Source organism: Columba livia, chromosome 7 (assembly GCF_036013475.1).
Source record: "Columba livia isolate bColLiv1 breed racing homer chromosome 7, bColLiv1.pat.W.v2, whole genome shotgun sequence".
NCBI classification, from domain to species: Eukaryota; Metazoa; Chordata; class Aves; order Columbiformes; family Columbidae; genus Columba; species Columba livia.
Window position 1 is genome coordinate 21,606,841 of NC_088608.1, and position 25,933 is coordinate 21,632,773.

Sequence of the window (25,933 nt, forward strand, 5' to 3'; positions counted from 1 at the left end):
CTGAGGAGAGCACACATTCAGAATAACTCAGAGATCCCAGACTCTGGCTCAGAAGAGGAATTGACTGTTATTGCAAAGTTCCCATGAACAGAGCGTGAGTGCAGAGTTCACAAAGACATTAGATTTTTCCTGTTTTTCAGGATCAGAACCAAACTACCACCCTGCCTTAATACAAGCAAGTAGTTATTGCTAGAGATAAACTCAGAAATGCTACTCACAATCTGATGTGTCTAATACTGGGTATATTAAGCAGAATATTAAATCCCTAATCCCTCTGAGTGATAATGGGTATTTTTCCACAAAGCACTTCCCAAATGTAATTCACAAACTAGATTCATGTCTAATTTCAATGTGATATTGCTTTTGCATAAAAATCACAAACAAATCCCACACCATTACAGGTCTCAAATGCCTTGTTAAATACTACATTGTCCATAAAGACTTTGTACAAGGTACCTGAGATATCTACACAAAAATGCTGAAACAGAAAGGGACTGACATAGGTGTCTTATACAGCGGTACCACATACACAACAAGATTTCTCTTACACTTCTGATACAGTTTTTTGTCTGACCCCTCAAGTAAAACCTCTCATGACCACTATCTGCTGGAAGAAATTACTGTGAACATATACTGTATGTAGAGGAAAAAAATTAGCTCAGACCACAGTCACACCAACCCCACAGCTCCTTAAGACACTGATTTTCACACTATTTTTGTTTCGTAATATGAACTTTGTTTCAAGTTTCTAGAATCAAAATGAAGGCAGGCTTGCTAACCACTCAAAGCACTTGCCCTCTTTTTAATTTCTCCTGGGAACGAAAAGTATATTCCGCTTTTCCTCTTTGGCACCACACTCTGCCCTTATAGAAGATTACTGAAACATGAATTTGCGAAGGCTATTTCAAGCAGAAAGATGTTCCTATGTATAGGAATGATGTTAATTCCTGTCACTCTGAACATCCAAGTGAGATTGTTGTTAAAGCTGGTTGTAAAGGACCAACAGAATTTGTGTCATTCAGTTCAATGACTTTCATCACCTCTATTAGACTAAACATAAATGTAATATAGTCAAGCCAGATTCCAAAGGTTTGTCTTTCATTTAGGCAAAGAACTGGAGATGCAAAAGCTGTGCAGCATTTACAGGAACCTAACCCAGATTCAATAAACCAATTGAACACAAGACGAACATCCTTTCTAAATGCAAATTATTCAGGTGTGATCTGAGTTCCTTAAAGGTTACTCTTCAGTCCCCTCTCTTTGTCTAATGAATGAGAACACAGAACAGCTTAGTTTCCTTTTTCAAAATTATTTGTATTAAGTCATCCTGCTGCTTCTATTACAGGCCTTTTCTGTAAAGAGCAGATACAGACTCTGTCCTGCTTCTGTCCTGTGACTGCTGAACACCAACATAAATCTTTTACTAAAGCATTTCTGAGAAGAACTGAAAAACTAATTTTAAAATGTGAGTCTGACAATACAGCAATGCACCGACATACTCAGGCTGCAGGATTTTCTCCTTCCTTTTCGTTTTGACAAAAGATTGTACCTTTTCCTATCTGAAAGACTAAGACCACAAATATCAAGGTCACAGAAACTGTACCCCAAGAACACTGGATATTAAACTGATCAAATTTTCAAAAGATCTACCTGAACAGGGGTGCACAATAGCTGCAGATCTGACGATAAAATTTCTTTATAATGAAATCTTGTCTTGAGTGAAGCCGGTAGAAAAACTTTTACTTAGTTCGTGTGGGTCAGAACAATGTTTCTTCTATCAATTTTGAGCACGTGTCTTAGGAATCATGGGAAAGAAAACCATTATGTTATATATGCCATATTAGAGATGCTGTCTACAACAGGGATTATATTTGTGCATAAATTAAATGCTGCATAATAGTAGCCACTGACTAGGAAGTGTTGTGGGTCCTTCATGGCACTGGCAAATTAATTAGAGAAATATGCAAGTATATTTTATGCACAAAATTTGCATTTTACGTGGAAATGTAGTTTCACCACAACTCATATAGCAGCATCTTCAGAATTAACAGGAATTACTGAAACTGCAGGGCCTTCACACAAAGACTGAATGAAAATGGCATTTAATTCCACAAGAAAACAAAAACCAAATGACTACTACCAGGAATTACTGCTGCCTAACTAGGTGTATCTCACTGTGGAAGACAGAGGAGTCACTTCCACTGGAAAATATTCCACAGTGGATACAGAAAATATTTTGCATTTTCCATGTTTCTTTTCATACAAAATTCAAATGAAATGTAGCAACTGGTCACATAATGTTAGATTTTAAGCTGGAATTGTGGCTATATTTTAGACAATCACTAAGGCACATTTCATTTCTCTGTCTCATTTCAGCTGCATTCCATATTTTTTTAATTGTAACAAGGTCTCATCAATTATGTATTAATGGCAGCACACATGAAGTAGCTACCATTTTGAATGTTGCAGGTGTAAAATAGACAAACAGCAGTAAGAAGTCCAATTAAGAAAAACAGACCCATTCTGGGTTTAATCCTGTGCAAAGACAGCACCCATAAGAAAAGTAATTATATTATAATAAAGACTAGTAATAAAGTCCCAAATCGATACCTTCAGCGTATTATGCATAACTGAAAGCAGCATTAGTCCACTCCAAAGAAGATAATAGAAAGTCCCAATAAAAGGGGCTGGATTAGATAACATCTACTGATTTTTCTTCTAGGGTAATAAAACCAGGACTTTCTTGCTTTCTTTCTATCTACCACAGGCAGCAGAAATGCACTTGTAGGTCACGTATTAGGCATTTATCTTCTGGAGCTCAGAGTTCTTGACTCCATCTACATGCTGATGAGAAGCTCCATGAGTTTAGCAGGCATTACAGAGCAACAGACAAGAAGCCTACGGCTTGGGGCAGGCTCATAACCGTACCTTTCAAGACAAGTGTCAGTGTAGTCCTCTGCTCTGGTTTGATCAGAAAGAGGTGCTTCCCACCAGCCTGCTGTAATACTGTCAAGAAATCCCCTTTTGCTTTAAAATCATCTGTCTTAGTCTTACACCAGTTGGAAGGAAACTGATAAAATTGGTTCCGAACTAGAAGCAAATAAAAAATACTCATTTCAAATTTTAACATAAGTTGCTAACTCGTTGTGGTTTTGTAACTCACATACGGCTGACTAACTTTTAAAACCTCAAAATTTGCATGTTTTAAGTTCTCACAGAAAATGGGGGCACAGTCTCATTTTGAAGCTCACATCTTATAGCAATGTAATGACTTTTTTTTTGAATAACCAGTCAGCTGCACATGAACTGCTGCTGTACAAAAGCACTGCATGTTGGATGCAACGGATACCACTTTGTTACTTAACATCGCTACAGGTTTTTTGCACCCTGTTAAGAAGTTCTGTTCCCAGCTATTTTACCTACAAAAAATAGCTCTTGAAACACACTGTGGGTACTCAGAATAAAAGTTTGATATGAAGTTTATAGAAAAAAATCCCTATTTTCCCTCAAAACAGTCTTTCCTCTACTGCTATCCACTTGCTAGGTATCTTTTCCTTAATTAAAAAAAATCACCAAGGGTTTTGCCTATCTGGACTGTAATAAATCTAAATAATAAAGGATTTAGAATCATAGAACCACAGAATAGTTTAAGTTGGAAGGGACCTTCAAAGCTCATCTACTCCAAGCCCCCTACAATGAACAGGGACATGTTCAACCAGATCAGGTTGCTCAGAGCCCCGTCCAGCTTGGCCTTGAATGTCTCCAGGGCATCCACCAGCTCCCTGGGCAACCTGTGCCAGTGTTTTACCAACCTCATTGTAAAAAATTTCTTCCTCATGCTTCACTTCAAGCAGAGCCACGCGCTGGCGCGCCCCTGGGCCGCGCCTGCCTGCCAGAGCCATCCCCGGCAGCCCTCACAGCTCATTCAAGGACTCGTTTTCCTGGAAGGCCATGGTCACCGGGTGGGGAGATGGCACCTCGGCTGCACACACCCTGCAGCAGCAGATTTGTGCAGAGGACCAGGAGCAAGTCACGGCACCTCGGTGGCAGCCGGCAGGTGACCCCGGCACAGAGGTGTGCGCGTTGAGCCAAACTGACATGGCTGTTAACCAGACAGAATTTCTCCCTGCCCGCCCCACATTTTCAGGTGGGGAAGCACTCAGCGAGCATTTCTTCAGCTAAGATCTACGCAGAAGGCACAGAATGCTGCCAAAATAACACACTGAACCACTGATGTAAAACCTCGCTTCTTTAAGAAGGAGCTCGTACTATACAATACCAGATTATATACTTTTATCTACAGTGAAAGTGCCTTTTGAAATTCTGATTGACTGTCACAGCATTTTGAATATTAAAGGTCCTATTTTAGCAAAGTTCCCAAACAAACAAACCGAAGTGTGCAGAAATTCATCAGGAAAAACAAAACAAAACACCAATCCATGTACTGAATGTTGGTACAACACACCAATTGCAAAGGTAAAGATAGTACAAATGGATCTTCTCTGATAATTATTCGGAGAACGGACAATTTCAAGGCGTATGCCCACAAACCAAACTGAATTGTCAAAATTCACCCTTCTAAGACATAACCTAAACTTCCTTCCTTAAGGTAGGTTGCTCTTCTGTTCCCTCCCCTGAAGTCTACTTGTTCCACCTCCTCTGCGTAGAGCGAGAGCACACGAGACATCCTGAGCGAGTTTTGATGCTTAGCAGAGGCCGAAACTTGCCACGCTTCTCTATTTCTTTTCATCATTTTAAAATTTCAATTATTTTTTGTTTGCCATAGGAGCTATGATTCTCAGGAGTACATGTAATACAGGCACAGCTTTGGTTCTGGTATGAGCACTGTTAACAATGAAATCATTCAGGTCACCAAAGCTGCATATGCATGTCCACTGTTCCCAGATCAGGGCTTTAAATGTTCACTTCTATATTTAGAAACCTGAAACCAAATGGCCAACTTTCCTGATGACTCAGCACCCATACTGACTGCAGAAGAATGTGGAGCCCCAGCAGGCCCCTTGTATAAAAGTGCTTAGAAAGTCCAAATATGAAAGTTGAGGCTTATATACACTTTTGCAGACCAAAATCTCAAAGTCAATTAATAAATATTCTTTTACTTCTCATCCAATATTACCATTGGTTTTAGGAAGAACTTCTAAGCATACAACCTTCCTCTTTTACCTTATGTTAAATGCCTCTTTATAGATTTTCTTTTTCTCTCATGCGTGGACTTCTCTTTACTTGGATGGCAGCCAACTTCCATTCTTCTTCCCAGCCTGCTGATGTTCTCTATGCTCTCGTTGTATTTTTAGATACACATGCACATCTGTATGTATGTGTATATACATATAACCTAAGCCCTCTAGACTTCTCTTTGACAAAAAATGTTTTATTGTGTTTAAAAAAAAAAATACATCAGGGAACATCAAAATACTTGGCAGAACTCTCAGAGAGATAAAAAAAGATCACTCTAGGCTCCCCTGGGGAACGTTTGCACATTCGTTGCTGATCTCACCTAGTAGCTGGGCATGAAAACCTAAAGGCCTGAAGCCACCACTGTTCATGTAGTTACACGTGGATGTTTATGGTAAACCTTGTATTGATTCACTTTATGAATACAAATAGTGATACTTAGATAATGTAAGTAATACGTAAATAATACTTACATTCCACTTGGGAATCTCCAAAAGCTTTATTAACATAAATCAGAAAAGTAAGGTATCTTGAAACAAGAACATGAAAATCATATGTAGCATCACAAACATACATACAGTATACTTCTACTAAAAAAGATGCTGGTAACACAGCAGATAAAACTGTCCCATTCTTGATCTCAGGGATGGTAGGAAAATCCATTGGAAACAACAGTCAGTTAACATTTGCCTGCATTATCATCAATAATTCATGGCTTTTAAAGAGTCTTATTATTTTTGTTTTCTTTTAAAATCTGATGGTCTGATTTAGGAAAAGGATAATAATTTTGAAAAAGAAATGGAAGCTCCAAGCATAATGTAAGTTTAAATTATACTGCTTTACTGGTATTTCCTTAGCAACACATACCAATATGCAAAGTGTTTTGGTAATGGAATAACACAATTCCTCTGAAATCTAAAAAGATAGGGAAACATAAATATTCATTTTCACTTCCTGACAATGCATTTTTAAAGCTATTCTTCCCCTTATTGTTTTTTTTCAATCTTATCTTCACAAATTTTGTTATTTTGAACTTCAAAGGACTGTTTAGACTAGGCATACTTTCTCACAGGTACTTTTTCAAGTATTTGAGATAGAAACATAGCAAAAATTAACAAGCCTTACGATGTTATTGTAAATCACTTATCTTAATCAACCATGCTTATCTGGTTGGTTGTCAAGTTTCATAACACTTATTACCCTTTAAAGAATGTTGTAGAATTCTGAATACCCTACAATGAAATATAAACACAGACGTGGGCTTCTTAAACTCAACCAAATGTCAGCCCTTAAACAAAGTATGATTAGTGAACAGAGCTATCGTCTCTGTGTAATTGAGTTTTAATTCAATTCTTTAATAATTCATGTAGATGTTCTTACTGACAGAACATTTTTGTACTACTATGTCTGCATCTTTATTTTTACAAGGAATATTAGGCACCAGTTAACCTGGATTCTAATTGCAAGCAACTAGTCTATGTCTTGAAGTGACTCGATAGACCTTCAGAGTCTTCTGGACCTATATCGACATAAATTACATCAGGAATCTGTGTCCAAGATTTTTTGTTTCAGATTTAACCCTGAGCCCTTTTATTAACATTAATTGTTTCAAAGTAAAACAAATATTTATTGTTGCTGATACTCTGCCTCAAGACAATGGATGCAAGAAGAAAACAGTGTGGTTTAGTAGTTTGTTAAATACCTTAAATTATATAATGATACTTACATTTTTTCCAGACTGTGCGCCATGCAGTTTCCCTTTTCATTTGCTTTCATTTGTTATTAAAATAAATACATGCAAAATAAAAAGAAACTATAACCAAGGTTCTTGTTGATTATATTGATTCCTTGTAAACTTCAGAAAATGTAGAGTTATTACCAGCATGATTTTTTTCTCTCTTTGTATAAGCTAGCTCAGATTGTTTCCAATTTAAAAAATAGACTTTATTTCACAGTTTGGTAACTATCGCTGAGTATTTATTCAATTCACTAATACTTGCTCTTGAATAACAAGATGAAATGTTTATCTAAAATAAGATTATGAGTGTGTTTGTCATAATTTTTATCTCAAAGCAAGTCATGCTCAGTGACAATCACAGCTTTGTCACACCATCTTTTATTAACACAAACAACTTTGGTTGTTAGATCACAAAAATGTAAAAAGGATTAAATGATTGATTTTGAACAGCATTGTGTATCATTGGGTTTAGCTCAGTCCCTGTGTAAACAGGCTTAGCATTGTCATTGAGAATTACACCCGTTTATGCCAGGGATTAACATGCCAGGGTTTCCCTCTGTGAAACTGCAGCTCTGTTCTAAGGATGCAGGCTCTTGCTACTGTTATTTTCTCTTCATTTTAAATAAATGCACATTTAACTACCAGCTGCACTGGTAGTTTGTGGGGATGGAGATTAAACCTGAAGTGAGTGCAGAAGATTTAACTGTGCTCCACTTCAGAGTAAAAACTGATTCTCAGAGGGATTGTCACCCACTTCCCAGTGCTGGAGTGCAAACCTCCTCCTTGAAATGCCTCACGCTGTCTTTTCACTTCTCCACCCACCACCACTCTTTCTCATCCTCTCACTGTTGAGTGTAATCAATGTCATTGGAAACTAAGCTGCCCGCTTCCTCAGAATGACATCTGACTACTGTGCTTAACAGAATATGCAACAAACAGAGACATTAAAAATGGCAAAGCTTTTCCTAGTGTAGAATAAAAGACTAGTGGTAGGTTCGGCTTCTCTAAGCCCATCTGCTAAATCCTACACTGCACAACAACCCTTTTATTCAAGTTCAAATATGCAGTTCCTGCTTTTAAAGAGCACTTGTTATTTGGGAGGAAATGGAGGCTGGAGTGTGCCTGACACTGAAGGAAGAAAAAACCGAATGTTAGCTCTGCAATGAAACCCTCCAATACTGCCAGTCTGACCCAAGCATAATTAATCATTTGTATGCTCTTTTAGCAAACCAATTGCTTTTATTCTTTGGCTTTCGGCCTGTCCAAATGCCAATTTACAGTGATATGGTCGTGAGTGACAGCAAAGTGTGGTAAGACTGATGTGTCTCTCCTTCTCTCTCTGTCACTGTACTGAATTTGTCATTCTATACAAAATACTAACTGCTGTATGATTGCTACAGGACTACATGTTGTCATGCCAATTAGGATAGTATCTTTTTTTTTTTTAATATTTATTTTTTATTTTCCCCCTCTATCTTTTCTGTATTCAGTAAACTGTGCTTACGAGGCCCATTTTGTATTCAGGTTTATTCTCCAGCTCTACTGCTGAGCAATGTTAGGATCTCACAAAAGGTAATGAGAAAGGTTGTAGGATTGTTGTGGGTTGTTTTGTTTGTTTATTTGTTTTGGAAGCATTTTAAACTCTTCAACAGTAAATATTCAGATTTTCCCTTTCACACATACAAAAGTAAAAATAGAAAAATCTAATATAATAATAACCCATTTTTATTAACTCACTAATCTTTTAGCCCTGTGAACATTGTGATTCCTTGTGTCTTTATAGGGCACACTGTATACACTTATTGATGTAGGTTTGTTGCCTGCCAACTTGACGAATTTAACTTGCTTTTTCGTATTGTGTAAAGGGATAAACTAGACCTTCTAAATACTAAAACATAATGTTATTTGCTATCTTCTCACTGTCTACCATTCATTTCCCTCACCTGCCTTCCTATGAAGTCTTTTTGTGTTTCTAGGAATTTTCAGCATCTAGTTCTGCTGCACCTTTTTTCTAGCTGAAGAGGACACACTACAAAGAAGACTATACACTGGATTTATGGAGTAGTGATATAGCATTCTATTTTTACATCACATTGATAAATTTCAACATCTTGGTTGTTTTTATAATTAGCAGCATACATCAAGTCTGTGTTTTTAATGAACTTGAAAGTTCAATTAGTATCAATATACAGGAATGCTCAGATTATCCTTTGAGCATTTATTAAATTGTACATGTCATCAGTGGGTTTCAGCCATCATTGAACTAATTCGTTTTCCTTCTTAATCTTTCATGTTCCCTTCAAAATTGTAGCAACCCGATCAATAAAACATCCTCTGAAAATGGCACTATCTTGTTGCTAACTCCTTTTTCACAGTAACAATTGACAAGACACCTTTAGTTAACATTAAGCATATGAAGCTTTGTAACACTGATACTAGGTTTAATATTCGTGATGTACATTATACCTCAAATAACCTGAATTTTCAGCCTCTTGTATGAGTGCTCCTCTGCAACCACAAGAGTGTTTTAAAATAATAAACATATTCCTTCTCTAAAATGTTGTAATGCCAGATAAAGCCTAAAGATAATTCTGCCATTTTCATTTTAAGTTGCAATTCTAGTTTATATAAATTCATTTAAATTCTGTTGAACAGATGCAAGTATTTCAAAAACTGAGATTGGAAAGCACTTAAAGGTGATAATCTGCAGATATGGTCTTGATTTAAATGGGACAAGATCAGAACATATGGAGTAAATTTAACTGTCCTACCTTGACTGAACACAATCAGGATGCAGACACTTCTGTTATTATTCTGTATTTGCTTCCCGGGAGGTTAGGAGTGTAGCTTCTATCACTATAGAGTTCTACTTGAAAGAAGGTAAAAACATTGTTCCCTAAGGAAAAAGCAAAAGCAGGTGTATCATAAACCTGCCTGCACTGTTGCAAACACATGTGCATAGCACATATAAACTAGAGCAGATGAAACATTCCATTTTCGTAATAAATTGAAATACATTGTCCACATATGGATGAAAAGGCAAAGCCTGTAATATTCCACTAAGATGTGAAAATACAGCATCACTTGAGAGAAACAGACTTTGAAGATAGGTTTTTCCACCACCAATCCTTTCCCCAATGTGTTTACCCACGTTTCACCCTATTTCTGCAACAGACCATCCCCCTTTTTCCTTTCGCCTCCTCCATTTTATTTCACTTATTCATAGACTCAATGTCCTCACCCTGCCACATTGTCTCCTGTTATACATCTTCTCCCTGTGTGGCACCCATGGTGTTCTGTTCCTCAGTTCCCTGCTCAGTTCTGCTTATCGTTCTTCTTACTTTGTCAGCTTCTTTCTTAGCACACTTCCCAGAGGAAACATTACCTCCTCCTTGTCTGCCTTTGAGCTGCATCTTGATCTTCCTCCCCTCCTGTCTGCGTGGCTCTTGCTTTCAAACCATGGCACGTTCTTCTGTTAGTTGCTTGGTACTAGCAAAGGGTAGAGGACAGTCACTGGACAGAGAAGTTCCCTTCTCAGCTCAAAGTCCAGTGCAGGCATGACCAATATGCCTGGACCAGCAGGTAAAACAAGGCACCTGCCAAGATGCCCATGGCAACCCACATATTAATAGTTCTTACTGTCTCTATACTGACTGTAATTGCATTTAACAGTAGACTTGTACGTTTTCTGGCTGATTCTCAAGAGGAGGGCAACTGGCATGTAACTGATGTAAAAACCCCTCACATCCAATCTTTGTTCCAAACATGGAGAGAAGCTGCTGGACACTGAAAAGCAAAGCGACCTGTATTACTAACGATAACAAAGTTTAATATCTTTATAGTATGTTTATAGAGTTTATTTGCAAAGTTGTTCAACCACTCATTATGAAGACACTGAAGAAAAAATGGTTTGTGTATGTAACTCTCTACTGCTATCATAGCCATTACAAACAGCATACTCTGTAAGGTCTATTTGGCTTAAAATAATTTAAAAATACAGCAAACAGCACTATATTAATTTAGTATATATACAATTCATTGCATTCACACAAAAAGAAAAAGCGATCTGTTCTGTACAGGAGGAAATAAAACTTTCTTGCTTAGATCTTAGAAATAACCCAGCCAGCAAACTTTACTGCAAATGTTTGTGTATATAGCTCCTGTGGAAACTGCTTAATTGTCTGGTGTGCGCAGGGAAAAAGGGGAAATGTGGGATATGTCAACAGATCAAAGAGCACACCGGAGCAGTGAATAAAGATCGTAACACAAATCAAAATGAAGTAGGAAAATTTATGTTAAGTGATTTCCACTGGCATTTAATAAAAATTTCATGATAGATTGTTACAAATTTTTAGTCATTATTAAACCACAGAATCTGCAGATTAGCTGAGTCACATGCAAAAGACAAAACAGAAACAGCAGTTTCAAATACAAGAAATGTTTCCATGGTGTCACTAGAGTTCCTGCTGTCCTCCTCGTCTGCCCTGCATTTTGGCTGTCCTCTTCACATTCAATGGATATGGCACGAGCACCTGCCTGGGTTTTGCTGGAAAAAAACCCAACATTTTTTATGTGAGTTAATTGTTATTGACTATATATTTCAGAATTAGTGTAGGAAAACAGGTCTGGCACTTTCTTTACTTTATAGGTGTCTTGTACTTGTTTGAAAACTAAGCAAGGTCTAAAACAGCAAATACCATTCTCATGTATCCCTGTACATAAACGTGATGTAATACCAGTGGAGGTGGGCAAGAAGTACACACTATTGATAAAGCAAGCCAAAGCAAATGAAGCCAAAGCTAAATTCTAATAAGATTATGTTTCTCTAATTGCCATTTGTATACATTCACAAGTCTGCTTTCCCAGCACAGGAAGTCATGCTGAACAAAAAAAAATCCCAAAACAACAAGAAAACAACTTGCAGATAGCAATTAAAATGTTTACTGTTTATATAATCTGTACTTCTATAAATTTATATAATTAGAGATTTCAGGTACATATCTGATTAAAGTAGTAACTGCAGATTTCAAAAGTAAAACTTACAGCCTGTTTCCATAATGGGCACTCTCTGTTTGAAATACCCTAATTTTTCTTTCCCCCAGAAATTAATTAACGATAAGTAATTATTAACTGCATTTCCTATATAGTTGTCTGCATCTCCTTTCTTTTATTTCAGTTGTCCCACTTGCCTTTCTTTTGCCAATATTGCAATATTAGTTTTCTCAACTAGTACAGGTGATTTGAAAGGATTCTAAAAACATGCCCTTGATTAAACATTTTGAAAACTGAAATGTCACAAGGCCAAAATACAGAAAGTTCTACCCAGATTCAAAAGTTCTTACCAGGAAAGATCTGTTTGTCCATTTCCCCTTCTATCAATCTTACAACTGCCCAGACTAGTTATAGTTCACTTTACAATGGATAGTAGCTGATCTTACTACTTCTATAACAAGCGCTATTATTCTAAAAGAGGCAGCCAACACTTACTCTGCAAGGTGTGGAAAAGAAACAGCCAAGTTTGCTCAAGGTCATATGAGAATTCAGGGTTTGGTTTCTTCTGAAGTCACATTTTTGTTAAACTAACAACATAGCATATTAAAATTTTGCCAGAATCAACATATCAGTGTGAGAGGCAAAGCAAACATTTCATTAGCCTCCACACATGGAAAAATCTACATCAAACACATGAATAAGACTGCATGGTGCTCAGAAGCTTATCGTCAGCATCATCCTACTGGAAAATTCTACAACTGAAAATGCTTCATACTAGACTAAGAGCTATGCATACTCAGAAGTCATGATTAATAGCACACAATAGCAACCTAATTAAAATATAAACAGATATATATTTACATTTCCCATGCAGATGCTACAGTCTCTTAAGACTTAGGGCTTGAAGAAACACACCTGTGTTTCAATCTTTGACTTACACTACAAGAGTTTTATTGCAGGTCACAATAATGTCATTGCTAACAAAAGCTTCCTAAGACACTTAACTCATAAAACAGTATCCTACTCTAATGGGAGTTTAGAATACACTAGAAATGCAGGATCAGACCCTACCTTCAGAAGACCCCTTATTGCACCTCATTCTTTTAACAGATCTGGGTTTATGGAAATTAAGCAGGTCCCTTGTCTTGTCAAAGGGGATGAAGATCCTTAGCATCTAAATTTAAACAATTTATTTTTTTTTTAGAAGACAATAATTTCTATTCAGCTTAGCAGCTAGTGACTTGCAAAAAAAACAAAAGGGGGTTGTCAGCTGTGACATGCTTACCCTTCAGACTAAAACAAAAGCTAGAGAACAGACTTTGAGTGTCGCTCTATTAATGGCACTCAAAACTGCATGCATGTTATAGATTATATGCATTCTATATCCTTGTTGAAGAAAGAGAGATTTATTTTATTCATTCACCAGTTTCTTTTTCTCTCCTCCTTGTGGCTAAGTGACTGTAAAATTACATTTAAACAGCTGAAGTGGCATCTTTAACCACTGTCTCAACATCTTCAGTATCATGCTCTGCATCCAAACACAGTGTTTGTATTTTGGTTTTCTTCTTAAAAGCACCCAACGCACTAGCCCATTCCTGTCCTTTTACTGTGTCTCCAGAGGGTCAATACAAAATTGTTGGACCTTTTTACTAAGACTCAAGCCCTAAGAAACCAACCTCTCAGTTGCCACGTACATCACCATTTTAGTATGATTACACTACTCCATAACAATATTAATAAAACGTACTCTGGATTACTCTTTTTGCTCCTCACTCTAGCATATCTGACATATTTACTATGCAAATGTGAACTACTTGGTTTCAGCACTGCTTTGGTATTTTGGTAATTCTTTTCTATGTGACATTCAGTTTACAACCTACAGCACTTTAAATATAATGTATGTGTCACTAAGCTGTTACACAACCTTGAGTTTGTCCTTTTTCTGATGAGTGTGTAGATGGAAAGTGGAGACTTCAGAGGAATAAGTCAGTCACAGTGGAGGACGCCAATCACTGACTAGTCTGATATCCATGCATATCACATGCAGTTAGTATGAAACTATAACTTACATGCAAATCAGAAAAAGATTTTGTCTTCATTATTTATGCACCAAGAAATTTCCCCCCAAAGAGGAAATACAGTTGCAAGACACACAGTGTGACTCAGAAATTAACACAGCACAGCTTACAGTGGTACTGAGAACAGATATTCTGTTCCTCTAAATCTCTGAAACAACTATGTTTCAGTCTAAAACTATTTACATATTGTGAATTTCAACAGGAATAAGCCACATGCTTATACTTATTGACTATTCATATTCAAGGAAGTAAAATAGTACCTGGCCACAGTTATAAAAGATGCCAAGACGGCTATACACTCACCCAGGGACAAGAGACATCGTTCTAACCTTACTGTTAGTTTTTGCTAAACATATACAGTTTTATTGCATATAAAGCAGAAGTCAGAAATGTTTTGGGGTTTTGTTCTTTGTTTTTCCAGACCATTTTTAAACACATGCATTTACAAAATAATCTGGGAAAGGTTTTCAGTTCAATATATTTCTCCTTTCTAGTGGCTAACACAAGATTTATAGGAAATATACGTACTCAAATTTGCTTCAGTTTCTGGAGTTCATGGTACAGTCATCTACAAGGGTCCCTTTCAGTGGTTTCTTCAGGATTATCCGGAGACAGCAGCAATGGTTTCTGGAACTTGCTTTGTATCCAAACTCGTTGTATTTTCACTTTTTTCTTCCTGTTTACTTGCAATCGCCGATCAACTAAATTCTGTACTTCAGTTAATCCGGCAAAGTTGAACATGCTGCATACCTCATCTATTTTTTTGTATGAAGAATTATTATAATTAAATAAAAAGACATTTGTAGAATGTAGTAATTAACGACTTGCAGTTCAACCAAAGATGGAACTAAATCTGTTTTGGGATTTGAAAGACCAAGGACAAGCCTGGAAGAATTCTTTTCTTCAAAATTCATTTTCACAGCTCTCGATTTATATTACAGTAAAAAATATTACGTTGAGGCCCAAACCACATTGGTTATTACTCATGGAATTCATAGATCTCCTTTCTTCAGAGTGCTCAGTATGCCAGACTTGAGGAAAACAAATGCATACCATTTGGTCACTGTTCGCATATTATCAAGATAAAGCTATTTCACCTGCCAAATGACAATCCGCACATTCGTGAACGCATCATTATCTACTTCTTGTCAGTAACCACTGAAAAACTTTAAGTTTCTTTGCCATGAGTAAGCACAAAACAACAAAACATTTAAAAACTGAGAAGGCTCTTTGAATTCAAGCGATTTCCCATAAATGTCCCAGATCCCCCTTCTCATTTCTAAAATCACTCAGGCTGGGATAAATCACGATCCATCGCTGTTGCTTACAGTCTAAGTTGCTGAGGGGTAAAACAAAAAAAAAGTATTGTGATGCTTGCTCACTTTCACAATTTCCAGTAGCTGGGCTATAATATGCCAGTCTAAGCTGAGTGCCGACAACACCAAGTGAGCAGGCAAAGAGCAATACTATCCATAATCAGAAACTGAAGTGTAGCCCCTGCAGGAAAAGCAGCCTCACAGTTCAGATTCACCAACACAGCAAAACAAAATATTAGGGCACTGATACCAACTGTCCTTCCAAGCACGTTTATCTCATTTTTAAGAAAGAAATCAAGTACATCTTCAAATAAAAGAACTGAGCATACTATTAGACACAAGATGCTTAAACAAAGATAAATTCCAGTGATGTCTGCAAAGAATCTTGCAGGACCTCAGGTGCAACAAGTGTACACATAAAGGGCATTATTTTCTCACAACAGTTAGCTTTGGGCTTTGGAAAAGCAGACAATTAAAAAAAAAAGCAGCTATTAAAACTTTGTTTAAATTGATGTTCTAAGATGAACTTTTATAAACCAAATAATTTTGAGAGACACTCAACTCTTACTATAAAACTGTACCATTTCATACCTTTGGTAAAGAAATATACTCTGGTTCCATCTCCTCGTACATAAAAATTTTCTGACAAGCAATGACCTAAGAAATTAGAGCAGTAATGAAAAAGGGTGTGTCACTTGTTTTTTCAAAAAGAGTTAAAATGAACAGTGAACTACGAAAGCATTCGGGAATTACCTTTTTTAAAGCGAAGTTGAGCTGTATCATATCTTCCGTAGTCTCGAAATAACAACATTCCTCCAGGTTTCAGTAGTTTGGCCAACCTATTTACAACTGCTTGCATCCTGAGAAAATAGATGGGATACTGCTGAAATTTGCAAACATAACTGTTGTTTCAATAGATATTTGGAATACACATAGACTTCTGAAACGACAGTGAAGTATGTCCATATTTACTACAAAAAGGCCAGGCACTAGTGAACAGGAAGAACTTTTTGCAAAAAAGTCTCTAAATCAAAAAATGAAAAGGAACTGTAAGAGACTGCAAACTGGAAAGAGAACAGGAGCCCTCTTCCTTCACTTCAACAGAATCTCAGGAATGGATTAAAACACAGTTTTTGAGTACATCGCTCTTATGGGTCAGATATATGACAGACAATGAATTAACAGATAGCTACATGCATCCGTGAGCTAGACAGAGCCTTCTTGTAGTACACAGCAAAATCAAGGGCCTGGAAGACAGACAAAAACTTCTCCGATTTCTTTATGGGGGTGTTGATCATACACACAAAATCAGTATCTGCACACCTCATGTCTGAGAATGGAAAGAAGAATCTGAGTAGTATCTCAGGACAGGAATCTGGCACAACTCCGCCTGGAGATACTGCTAGATAGAGGAGGAAAGTCTGCATTGTCCAAAATGCTGACAAGCATATGAATCTTGGTAATATTTAACATCAGCTCTTCTTTACTGAGATTACACCAGCCTGCTGTATGTATGACAGGCCTAAGTACCATATACAATACTCTTTCTTCTTCATTAGATCAGAGCAGCTTCATTCTCACTTTTTAATCTTACCTTGGAGCTTCTTATAAATACATTTGCATTACTCTGCAAAATACGTTACAAATGGCTTGAGTTTGCCTCACTCTTCCAGAATAAACGGAAGGACTCAGGTTTTCCACATTCATGAAAGACAACAAAAGGCTGTCAGCACCCACATGTCCATTTGCCTAATTCTACCCTTCCTTGCACAGGGAAGCAGATGGACCATGTAGAAGATGTGGAGCCGGTGAATGCTAAATGAATGGTAAGGCAAGTTAATGTACCTGAAATGAGCTAAAGAAGGGTAAATCATACTTAACTACACAAAATCATCACACCTTTACTGTGTACCAAGAGAACACCCTTACAACATCCCCATCTCTCAGGTGGCCTTATCCCAAGAATGTCAGAACTCAAGCACTAATTCAGTTTGGTCCTTATTTGGCAGCAGTGCAGGCATTTAACCTTGATTTTTAAGAGACAGAATTAGGAGGTAGTTCAGCAGGGAATATTATCATATCTCAAAAAAAAAAAGAAAACCAACAAACAAAACCAAAAAGCAGCATAAAGCAGCATACACTTTTTAAGCATGGAATAACTGTAGAGGAAGCCAAGTGCTTTAAAAGTTGTCCTCTTTGCTCATGCTCAACACGAGCAACCAAGTGTGCTGCAACAGACAAAAAAGGCAGCACCACCTAAGAATAAGACACTGTTCAAGACAGGCAGCTGTGCACAGAATCACAGACTTTGTCTACGTAAACATAAGCTTTGTGCACATACAAAAAAGTACATGCACAAAAAGTGAAAGTGCTTTGAGAAATCTCACCCTGTATGACTAGAGCACACTAAATTATATATGTTGAAGAAAGTTTAATACCTTGCAAATTCTGCAACCACATTTTAGAGGGGACTTCTCGCAGAATTGAAGTGTGTTAAAAATGCAGTAAAAGAGTAGCAATTGCTAAAAACTAAACACAATAGCCTGAAGAGAAATCAGTAAGTAACAACTGTGCTGAATACAAGTGTGTCTCTCTCCTGCATATTTTCCAGGTCTCCAAAGTACTTAAGTTCTGCAATCATCATTCTCCTGGTTTTCATTTCCACTTTCAAAGTTTCCAGAAAAAGAAAAGGTATACTGAGCAAGATGTATCTGGATTACATATGTCTTTATGCAGTCATTTTAATTCTATGAGATAACAGTAATGACTAACAAATCTTTAGATAGTGGGTCTTATAACACAGATAATTACGCAGAAATCTTGATGTGTGTATACACACACACAAACACCCACGTCAGCGTTTTGATGCTGAAATGGGGAGAAAAAAAAAACAAACCAAACACACATTCTCAAGCGACTAATATGAAAAGATCCACAGAAATTCTGACAGAACATCTGATTAGTGCTCCTACAGGCAAAGCCATTGAATGACTGCATCTCTATTGTCCAATTTCTTCCTGGCAGCATCATCACAGTTACAGAGATCTGAAATCTACTGCTTGAATTGTTTTTGAAATCTGGACCCAGGCTTCACATGACTCACGTGCTCATCTCTGAACAAACAGGAAGGAGTAATATCCTATATGGGAAAGATCTTTCTGTAAAGCTAATCATTAATAACCCAGGCAGGGAGGCAGGGAAACAGTTCTCAAGACTTTGGCAAATACCATTCTGTTTGCCAAGACCATCTTAACGACATCCTTAAAGTAATAAATGTATTACCACATATAGAGCATGTATTTCCCTTCATATGATCTAGTTAAAGGAAGAGTCAAGCAGTTTAACTTACATGCCCTCTTTTGCATTTTTCCTATCAAAAAAGGGCATTTTCACAATCAGCCAGCCTTAACAGCTTGGTTCATTAGGCATTGAGAGGCATTAGTAACAAGGCTAACAGCACTCAACATAACACTGTGCATGAAAATTAGATCAAGTTTTCTTAATCCAAACAAGTTACAAAATTCTGAATGCATTTGGTTCAAAAGGCCCGCATGTAAGCCTTTGCATGTGGCTACATTAGCAACCCAAGTCTTCATCGACATTTCGTAAGATGTTAAATCTTGAATGTTTGGTTTTGATGACTAAAAATAATTTCCTTCTAGAAGATTAGTGGTCTATTTTTTTAATTAATAATTTTCTTGAATCACTGTCACTTTTAAAACAGTTATATTTAGTTACAATATATCCCTTGTATTTTGATGGAGACAGGAGGCTCATTAATGAGTTAGCCTGACCAGCTTTTCCTTTGAAGCCTGAAAATGAGAAAGAGCATTTAAAATACCTTATTTTCTGTATATTGTAGCTTTCTAAATAATAAATTAAAGATTCATCATCTTCTCTTGCTTTTCTTGAAAACCTGCAGTGATAACAGAGATTTAACCCATTTGCTTTGCCCTTTAGTCTTCATTTACCTGTCAGGATGAATAGTAGAGAGCACAAAGACAAGGAGAATGACATCCAGGATCTCATCTGGAAAAGGATAGGGTAAAGCATCATCACACACATCATGAACAAAGGCAGAACACCAGGCTGAATTGTAGGACGAATGTGACTGTCAGGGAAAAGATGAAAAGAGGCACAGAGAGAACAGTAGTAGTTAATACGTTTACTGTGACTCAAGAAACTTTTTTCCTTCAATTATTCAGCATTGTAAAACATCTCATATAAAAGCCTATTCTGTCTGGTATCTTACTCAAGCTGAGAAGCAAGCTCACTGATGGTATTCATTCCTCTCTGCATAGAGTAAGACTTTGTTCTTTGGAATACTGAAAACTTCAGTTAAAAGTTGTCAAAGCCATCACATTCTTTTTCATGAAGACGGCTTCCTGGCAGCCTCCTGAATTACAGACTTACAAGGTACCCTAAAGCAAGCATATGAATTACCTTTACCAGCTCCACTGCTCCTGAAGCAAAATCACAACAGTAGAGAAAGGTTCCAGGTGTATTGCTAGGAAAACAAAACCAACATCAGTTAAAAAAGTTATTATTGTAAAAGATGAAAGTCTACATCAGTGTTGGAGGAACTACAGAGGGCCCTTTGGGGTTCTCCACAGGTTAGATCAAGTGTGCCTTATTGATGTCTAGCACATGGAAAGCCACATAGGCTGTAATGAACCAACAGGGCAGACAAATTCATAATAGCAACAGGCAGTTGGTATAAAAAGGAGAATTATAGCCTTACCAGGGAGGAAGTGAAAAGGAAAAGAAAGAAGGTCACAGAGGGCTGTCAGGATTGACGGCAATGTCCTGGTGTCATATTACATAAATGCAGATTAATAGGTGACATTTTCTTACAGAAGCACCGCATTATGTCTCCACCATTAGCCCATGTATGCAGCCTAATTAGCAATATGATTTGGGCAGGGGTGGGGTGTTGCAAAAGTTACCTACAGTTCTACAGAGGTTTGGGTCGCCGTGTGTACCTTGCTCTGCTTTTGATTAGATTAAGCAGTATTGGTTGTTTCCCTCCATTATCCCCTTTGTTTTGTAAGCCAAGATGAATAAGAATTTCCTGTAGCCCTGTTTTCCCTTCCTTTCCCATCCTAGACTAAGCCAGCTCCAAATTTCCTCATACCATTCATCAGGTGCCAGTAACTCTAGGGAGTAATTTTTTTCACGTCCAAAAAATTCATTTAAGAGAAACTCAGCAAGCCCCTCCAAACTTACTGAGGGACAACCTCATGGCCAACTCATTATCAATTAATCTGTCTTGAAAAATATTTGAATATACATTTTGGACAGATGGTTTCTTTAGAAAGGGAATCAATAATCTCTGGCAGTGTCTATAAGATTTCATAGTATACACAGCTGAGTTAGTGACCCCTTTCTGAGGGCTCAACAGAAGAACCCTTGTGGACCAAAATATATCCCATCCTTGCTGCTGAGCAAAACTTTTACCAGCTCTGTGCCCGCCATGAGAGCTGGTGAGTTTAGATATTTATCATGGATGAGGACAAGCAGCCAGGCTTTGGATCCAGCTGGTCCCTTGGGAAAGGTAAAGCTGATTGCCTAATTGACTTGTTAGGATGATATTTCGATTTTATTAAAGCAGAATGGAAGCTATGTAAAAAGTCAACTTAAAACAAAGGCACAGCTTGATCCGGATGGTGATTTCATGATGCATTGTATCAAATAGCAGTAACTTAAATTTTAAGTGGGGCAGGAGGAAGCGGTTTAAAAGTTATGTTAGCCTGGGTACACTCATACTAGACACAGGCTTCTTTTCATATGCATACAAAAGGCAATTTTTAAATTATTAAATTCAGAGTAAAAGCAACTGTGCTAGAAAGTCAGGGCTGCTAAGAGATAAAAGATGTTTCCATCAGGTCATGTAAAAGACAAACGTATGAGCTGTTTAATGTACCAACCAATGTGACTGACTGGAGGATTTACATAAGAATAGAGATCTCCAGGAAAAATACCTAATGAGTGGATTCTTAATTATCAGAAACACCAACCTATGACTAATGACTTCTATGAGGAAAACACAAAAGTTGGTCTCATCTTTTCTAATACTGCCACATGGTATCTTTTCCCTATATAGTGTTACTTTTCATACAAAACAGCGCGCCCCTTCCATTACATGCTGTCTAAAGCAAAGCAGTTGTTTTGTGGTGAAGATGCATTGGTAACACTAACAGGTTTCATTAATGACCCTAGTGCACCACTCAGGTCCTCCTGCTCTGTTTCCACATGCGCAAAATGGAGTATTTTCGGATAGTGGTGATGCTAGCAAACAGAATTCATTGGTAGAATAAAAAACTGTGCTGTACTCGAGCTCTTGGAGGCACGAATAAGGAGAAATCTATTTAAACCCCCAATACATACACAGTCTTTCCAATAAAACCTTCCTGACTACACAGAAGGGAGGACATGCTGTCGTTACAGCTTTTGCTAAAACCAGAGGCTAAGTGGATTAAGATGTTTCAGGGAATTAAGTGCCTTCCTTGACACTAAAACCTAAAGCAACCTGACAAACCGTAGCAGCCAAATTCAGAAATAATACAACTTCTTACTAGTAGATCACATGCCATTACCCACTGTCTTCAATTTTGGCCTTTTGGAGAGATACCTGGTATCTTTACGGTGACATATAAGACAAGGGAATATTTCGCCTGCCTGAGATTAGCTACAAGAAGACAGTCTGAATGCACCTGAAGACAAACCTCATCAGCAAATATGGTCCAACCAAGACGAGGGTTGACCAGTACGAGGAGTATCTTACACTGATGCTACCAACATTATCTGTAGTCTGCAAGCAATCAGAATTTCAGGGCTGTAAAACAGTTCACCCAACACCCAACCCAAATCCAGCACTACATACCATAGAACTTTTAAAATAGGAAAGACACTGTTTCCAGCACCACACCCAACCTAAAATCAGAAGAGAAACCAAAAGTTAAAATAAATGAGCAAATAAAACATCATTTTCTATTTTTGTCTTAAATTAGTTGGTAGGTGAGTCCCATTAGACTTGAATGTATGTTGGACAGAAAAGCTATAAACAGCTCATACCATAATTCTCAAATCACTTCTATAATCATATTTCTCCTCAATGTCTTTCTAGAGTTAAGAGAGAATCCACCTCACAGACTGCATAGGTAAATGCAATATTCTTGGGCAATTTCACCATTTGGCAAGAACATGTCAAGTCCTTGCACTTTAAGACAGAACTCTCCTCAGGGTATTAGAAACCTAACTTTCTGTCAGGGATTGGCTCAAGGAGCATGGACATGAGTCCACCAAGCAACTGTACGAGCAGAGCCCATTTTAGTTGACATAAGTAGGCCTTAGTTAGCTTGTCTGTTAGGCCGTGGGAAAGGGGGGAACAGAAAAGTACTAACTAAGGCAGGGTCAGGATATCCTTGAAGAGATAAGAGACAGAAGAATGCGGGATGCGCATAGCTAGCTAAACCCAAGTAGGTGGAGTAAGTAAATGCAACCTTTTAGTGCTTAGCCTATTAGCTAGAGACAAGTATGCATAATTATGGTATTTGGTATAAATGCACGCTATCTCGGGCAATAAAGTTGAATCATGCTTTATCACTCACATTGAGTCGGCCTGCATGTTTTCTTCAGCCGCGTACTCGCAACTTTCAGTGAAAACGGAACCTGACAGTCTAACCCTATATTTTGATTTGGCAGAAACTTTAAAAATAAAACAAAGCCCAGATCCTATGTTTCTCTGAGAGTTTCTGCCATAAATGAATGCGGAACATTAAATTCTAAAAGTTTACTTTCTTGATACTTACTCTTTATCGGGCTTTTGAGTAATTAACTGGAATTATATATGATGGGTAGAACATTCGCAGTGCATTACCTCTAATATTCTGTAAGTGGCGTCACTACCAGGGAAGGATTCTAGGCTGCCAAGTTCTTCTCCACAGTTTTTACCCTGAGGATTGTCAGCAAGAGATTTTGCTTGGTTTTTATTATATGCATATCCCCGTACAGAAGTAGAACCACCTCCACAATTTTTCTTCCAATTCTCTTCTCCTTCCTCTGACATTTCATTTTTGTGTAAAAAACCATTGGTACTATTTATTTGTGTGTGTTCTGAAGATCTTTCTTCTGTTTTCAACTCTTCTCTCCTTTTTTTTGGAAGAATTTCTGGGAACTCCAGAAACAGCCAATTGCGATCCTTGAAAAAGTTATTTTTATGTGTCTTGTAAAATTCATTCCAATATTTACTGGCTTCTCTCTCATATTTATCTGAAATTAAGACAAAACAAGAACTTGGTGAAGATGAGCTTAGCTACAAAATACTGTAAAGCAACATGGAATTTGGACCCCAAATTTACAGTTTAAAAATCCACGGTTTCCCACATTGTACACATTTAAATAAAAACATATGGATTTGGGGTCTGACCTGAACCTGTGCTCAAAATAACTCCCATGAGGGTTTAATTAGATTTTATATCACTTAGGATGGGGCAGACAGGCTTTCTGCATTGTCTTTTTTTTTTTTAACGTAGTGACCTAATAGAACAGCATCACTAAAAGATGCAGTCATAAGTTTCTTAGACCAGCTTTCATGTCTCAACTGGAAAGATGCGGTGCTGTTATAGTTTAAGTGTTCTCCATGGTTTTCCTATTTAAGAAATACTAAATCAAAATTAATTTCATTATTTAAGAAAGTCTATGAGCAATTTCAAATTCACTGGTAGCTAGTCATCTTTCAAAAAAACCCATGTATTGGAAATCCAGTTCTGTGAACTGGAGTGATAAATGCTACTGCATAGCCAATAGACAGTAATTCACTCTCAACCATTTAACAATACAGTTCAGACAGAAAGTAACAATAGACTGAGTAGAAACATATTGACTTTCTTACTTTCAAAACACTTCAGAGAGTCTTACAATAGACCTTTGTGTTAACTTTTAATTCACAAAACATTCTAACTGAATGTTAGCTTGTCAAAAAAACAGGACTAGAAGGGATTTCACCTAGTCAGGGAATTCGTATGCCTTTCCACAGAAATTGGTCCAACTTGTTCTTAAAATACTAGTTTTCTTATAGATTTGACTGTTTTGTTCAGTAACAGTTTATAGTCCTCCACCATCTGTACAGGTTGAAACCTTTTCCACTACCTAACCTGAAGTAATGATTTTTAGACTTCTTATCATTTTAATTTGTCTTCTCTAGATTCTCTCTGATTGATTTACTACTCTTTGGTGCTGTACTCTGGTAAAGGCATTATCAACACAGAGCAAAAGGAATATTTCACAAGGCTCACAGGCTGCAATCCTGTTTATAACTCCCAGCTTGCCATTTTACAACAGCATGACACTGCTGATTCGGCTAGTGATTCACCAGAACCCTCAGACCTTCTGCAAAATGACTACCTAGCCAATTCTTCCAGAACCTAGTATTTTTTTCCAGGAATTATTCCTAAGCAAATTATTCTACATTTATTTTTAGCAAATTTATATCTTTCAGATTTTTTTTTCCTACCATTTGTCTAGATCTTACTGAATCCTAATCCTGTCCTTCATAATTGAAACATCTCTTCACGTACTATGTTCTTCACTTACTATAATCTTCAAGCCTCCCATTTCCTGAGGCCACTAATGAAAATACCAAGCAGAACTGGACACTGAACAAAACGTTTCTCTGCCCAGCACAGCCTTCCATTCTGAAAGGATCTCTCTAGGCATTCATTCACCCAAAAGCAGTTTCATTAGCTCTCGCTTGCCTAACTTGCTTATGAAAATGTCAAGTAAAGCAAATCAAAAGCCTGACTAAGGATAAATTTCAGGACATCTGCTGTTTTTTTCCCTATCCCCAGGGCTTGTAACCTTCTCCAAGAAGGAAATTAGCTTGATTTTACATGATTTATTCTTGAAAAATATTTGTTGGACAGTATTCATCTCCTTTGTTCTTCCAAACCCAGTGTCTGCAAGCTCTGGATTTTCTCTTTCAGTATTCTTCCAGGAACTGAAACTAATTCTCTGACTCTTTTTTTTTAAAAAGGGAGGTGGGAAAAGAGAAGAGTTGGTTTTTTGTTTTCTGCTTTCCCAGTCATCCATGTTCTGTATGGATGTACTTTGTAACCTGTTCTTTCTCAGCACAAGAACAAGATCTTTCTTCCTCCTCACTAGCACCAATTGTGCCAGCCACTGGACTGCAGCTAACCCTTTCAAAGGAAGGCTGATAAAAAGATAAGAATTACAGCTTTTTCAATGTCTCTTTTGTTGATGGTTTTCCCTTCCTCATCCCTCCTAAGCACCAAACCAAATATTTTTCTTGTTTTGTTTTTTTCCCCTTGTTCCCAAAGCATTTACAGAACTGTTTCTCGTTAAGTGTACATCATATAATGTACCTTTTTATTTGTATTTAATGTATTAATTTATTTGTATTTATTTAATGTACCTATTTATTTGCCTTTTTATTTTGTCCCTACTTGCACTGCCCCATTAATTATTTTAATATTATTTTAATATATTTAATATTATTTTAGTTTAATATATTAATATTTTTAATTTGATATTTTAATATTATTTTAATATATATGCACAGAGTAAGTACTACTCTCATCTAAATCTTAACATAT

At 37.2% G+C, this 25,933-nt stretch overlaps 1 protein-coding gene across 8 annotated transcripts in view; it reads right to left on the reverse strand.

Moving 5' to 3' along the window:
* METTL8 (methyltransferase 8, tRNA N3-cytidine) overlaps positions 1 to 25,933 on the reverse strand; it is a 51,769-nt gene that overhangs the window by 12,555 nt on the left and 13,281 nt on the right. For 3 of the 8 annotated variants that reach the window (XM_065068746.1, XM_065068744.1, XM_065068745.1), the window contains exons 5-12: positions 23,200 to 23,591; positions 22,204 to 22,253; positions 19,764 to 19,827; positions 19,292 to 19,431; positions 16,074 to 16,180; positions 15,912 to 15,977; positions 14,533 to 14,759; positions 11,211 to 11,480 (exon numbers count right to left, since the gene is read on the reverse strand). In XM_065068746.1, coding sequence (XP_064924818.1) covers positions 14,569 to 14,759; positions 15,912 to 15,977; positions 16,074 to 16,180; positions 19,292 to 19,431; positions 19,764 to 19,827; positions 22,204 to 22,253; positions 23,200 to 23,591 — 1,010 coding nt within the window. In that variant the 3' untranslated portion in view covers positions 11,211 to 11,480; positions 14,533 to 14,568. Of the gene's footprint in view, positions 1 to 11,210; positions 11,481 to 14,532; positions 14,760 to 15,290; positions 15,502 to 15,911; positions 15,978 to 16,073; positions 16,181 to 19,291; positions 19,432 to 19,763; positions 19,828 to 22,203; positions 22,254 to 23,199; positions 23,592 to 25,933 lie in introns of those variants that run through there. The other 5 variants (XR_010473676.1, XM_065068747.1, XM_065068748.1 and 2 more) reach the window with 3 other exon arrangements.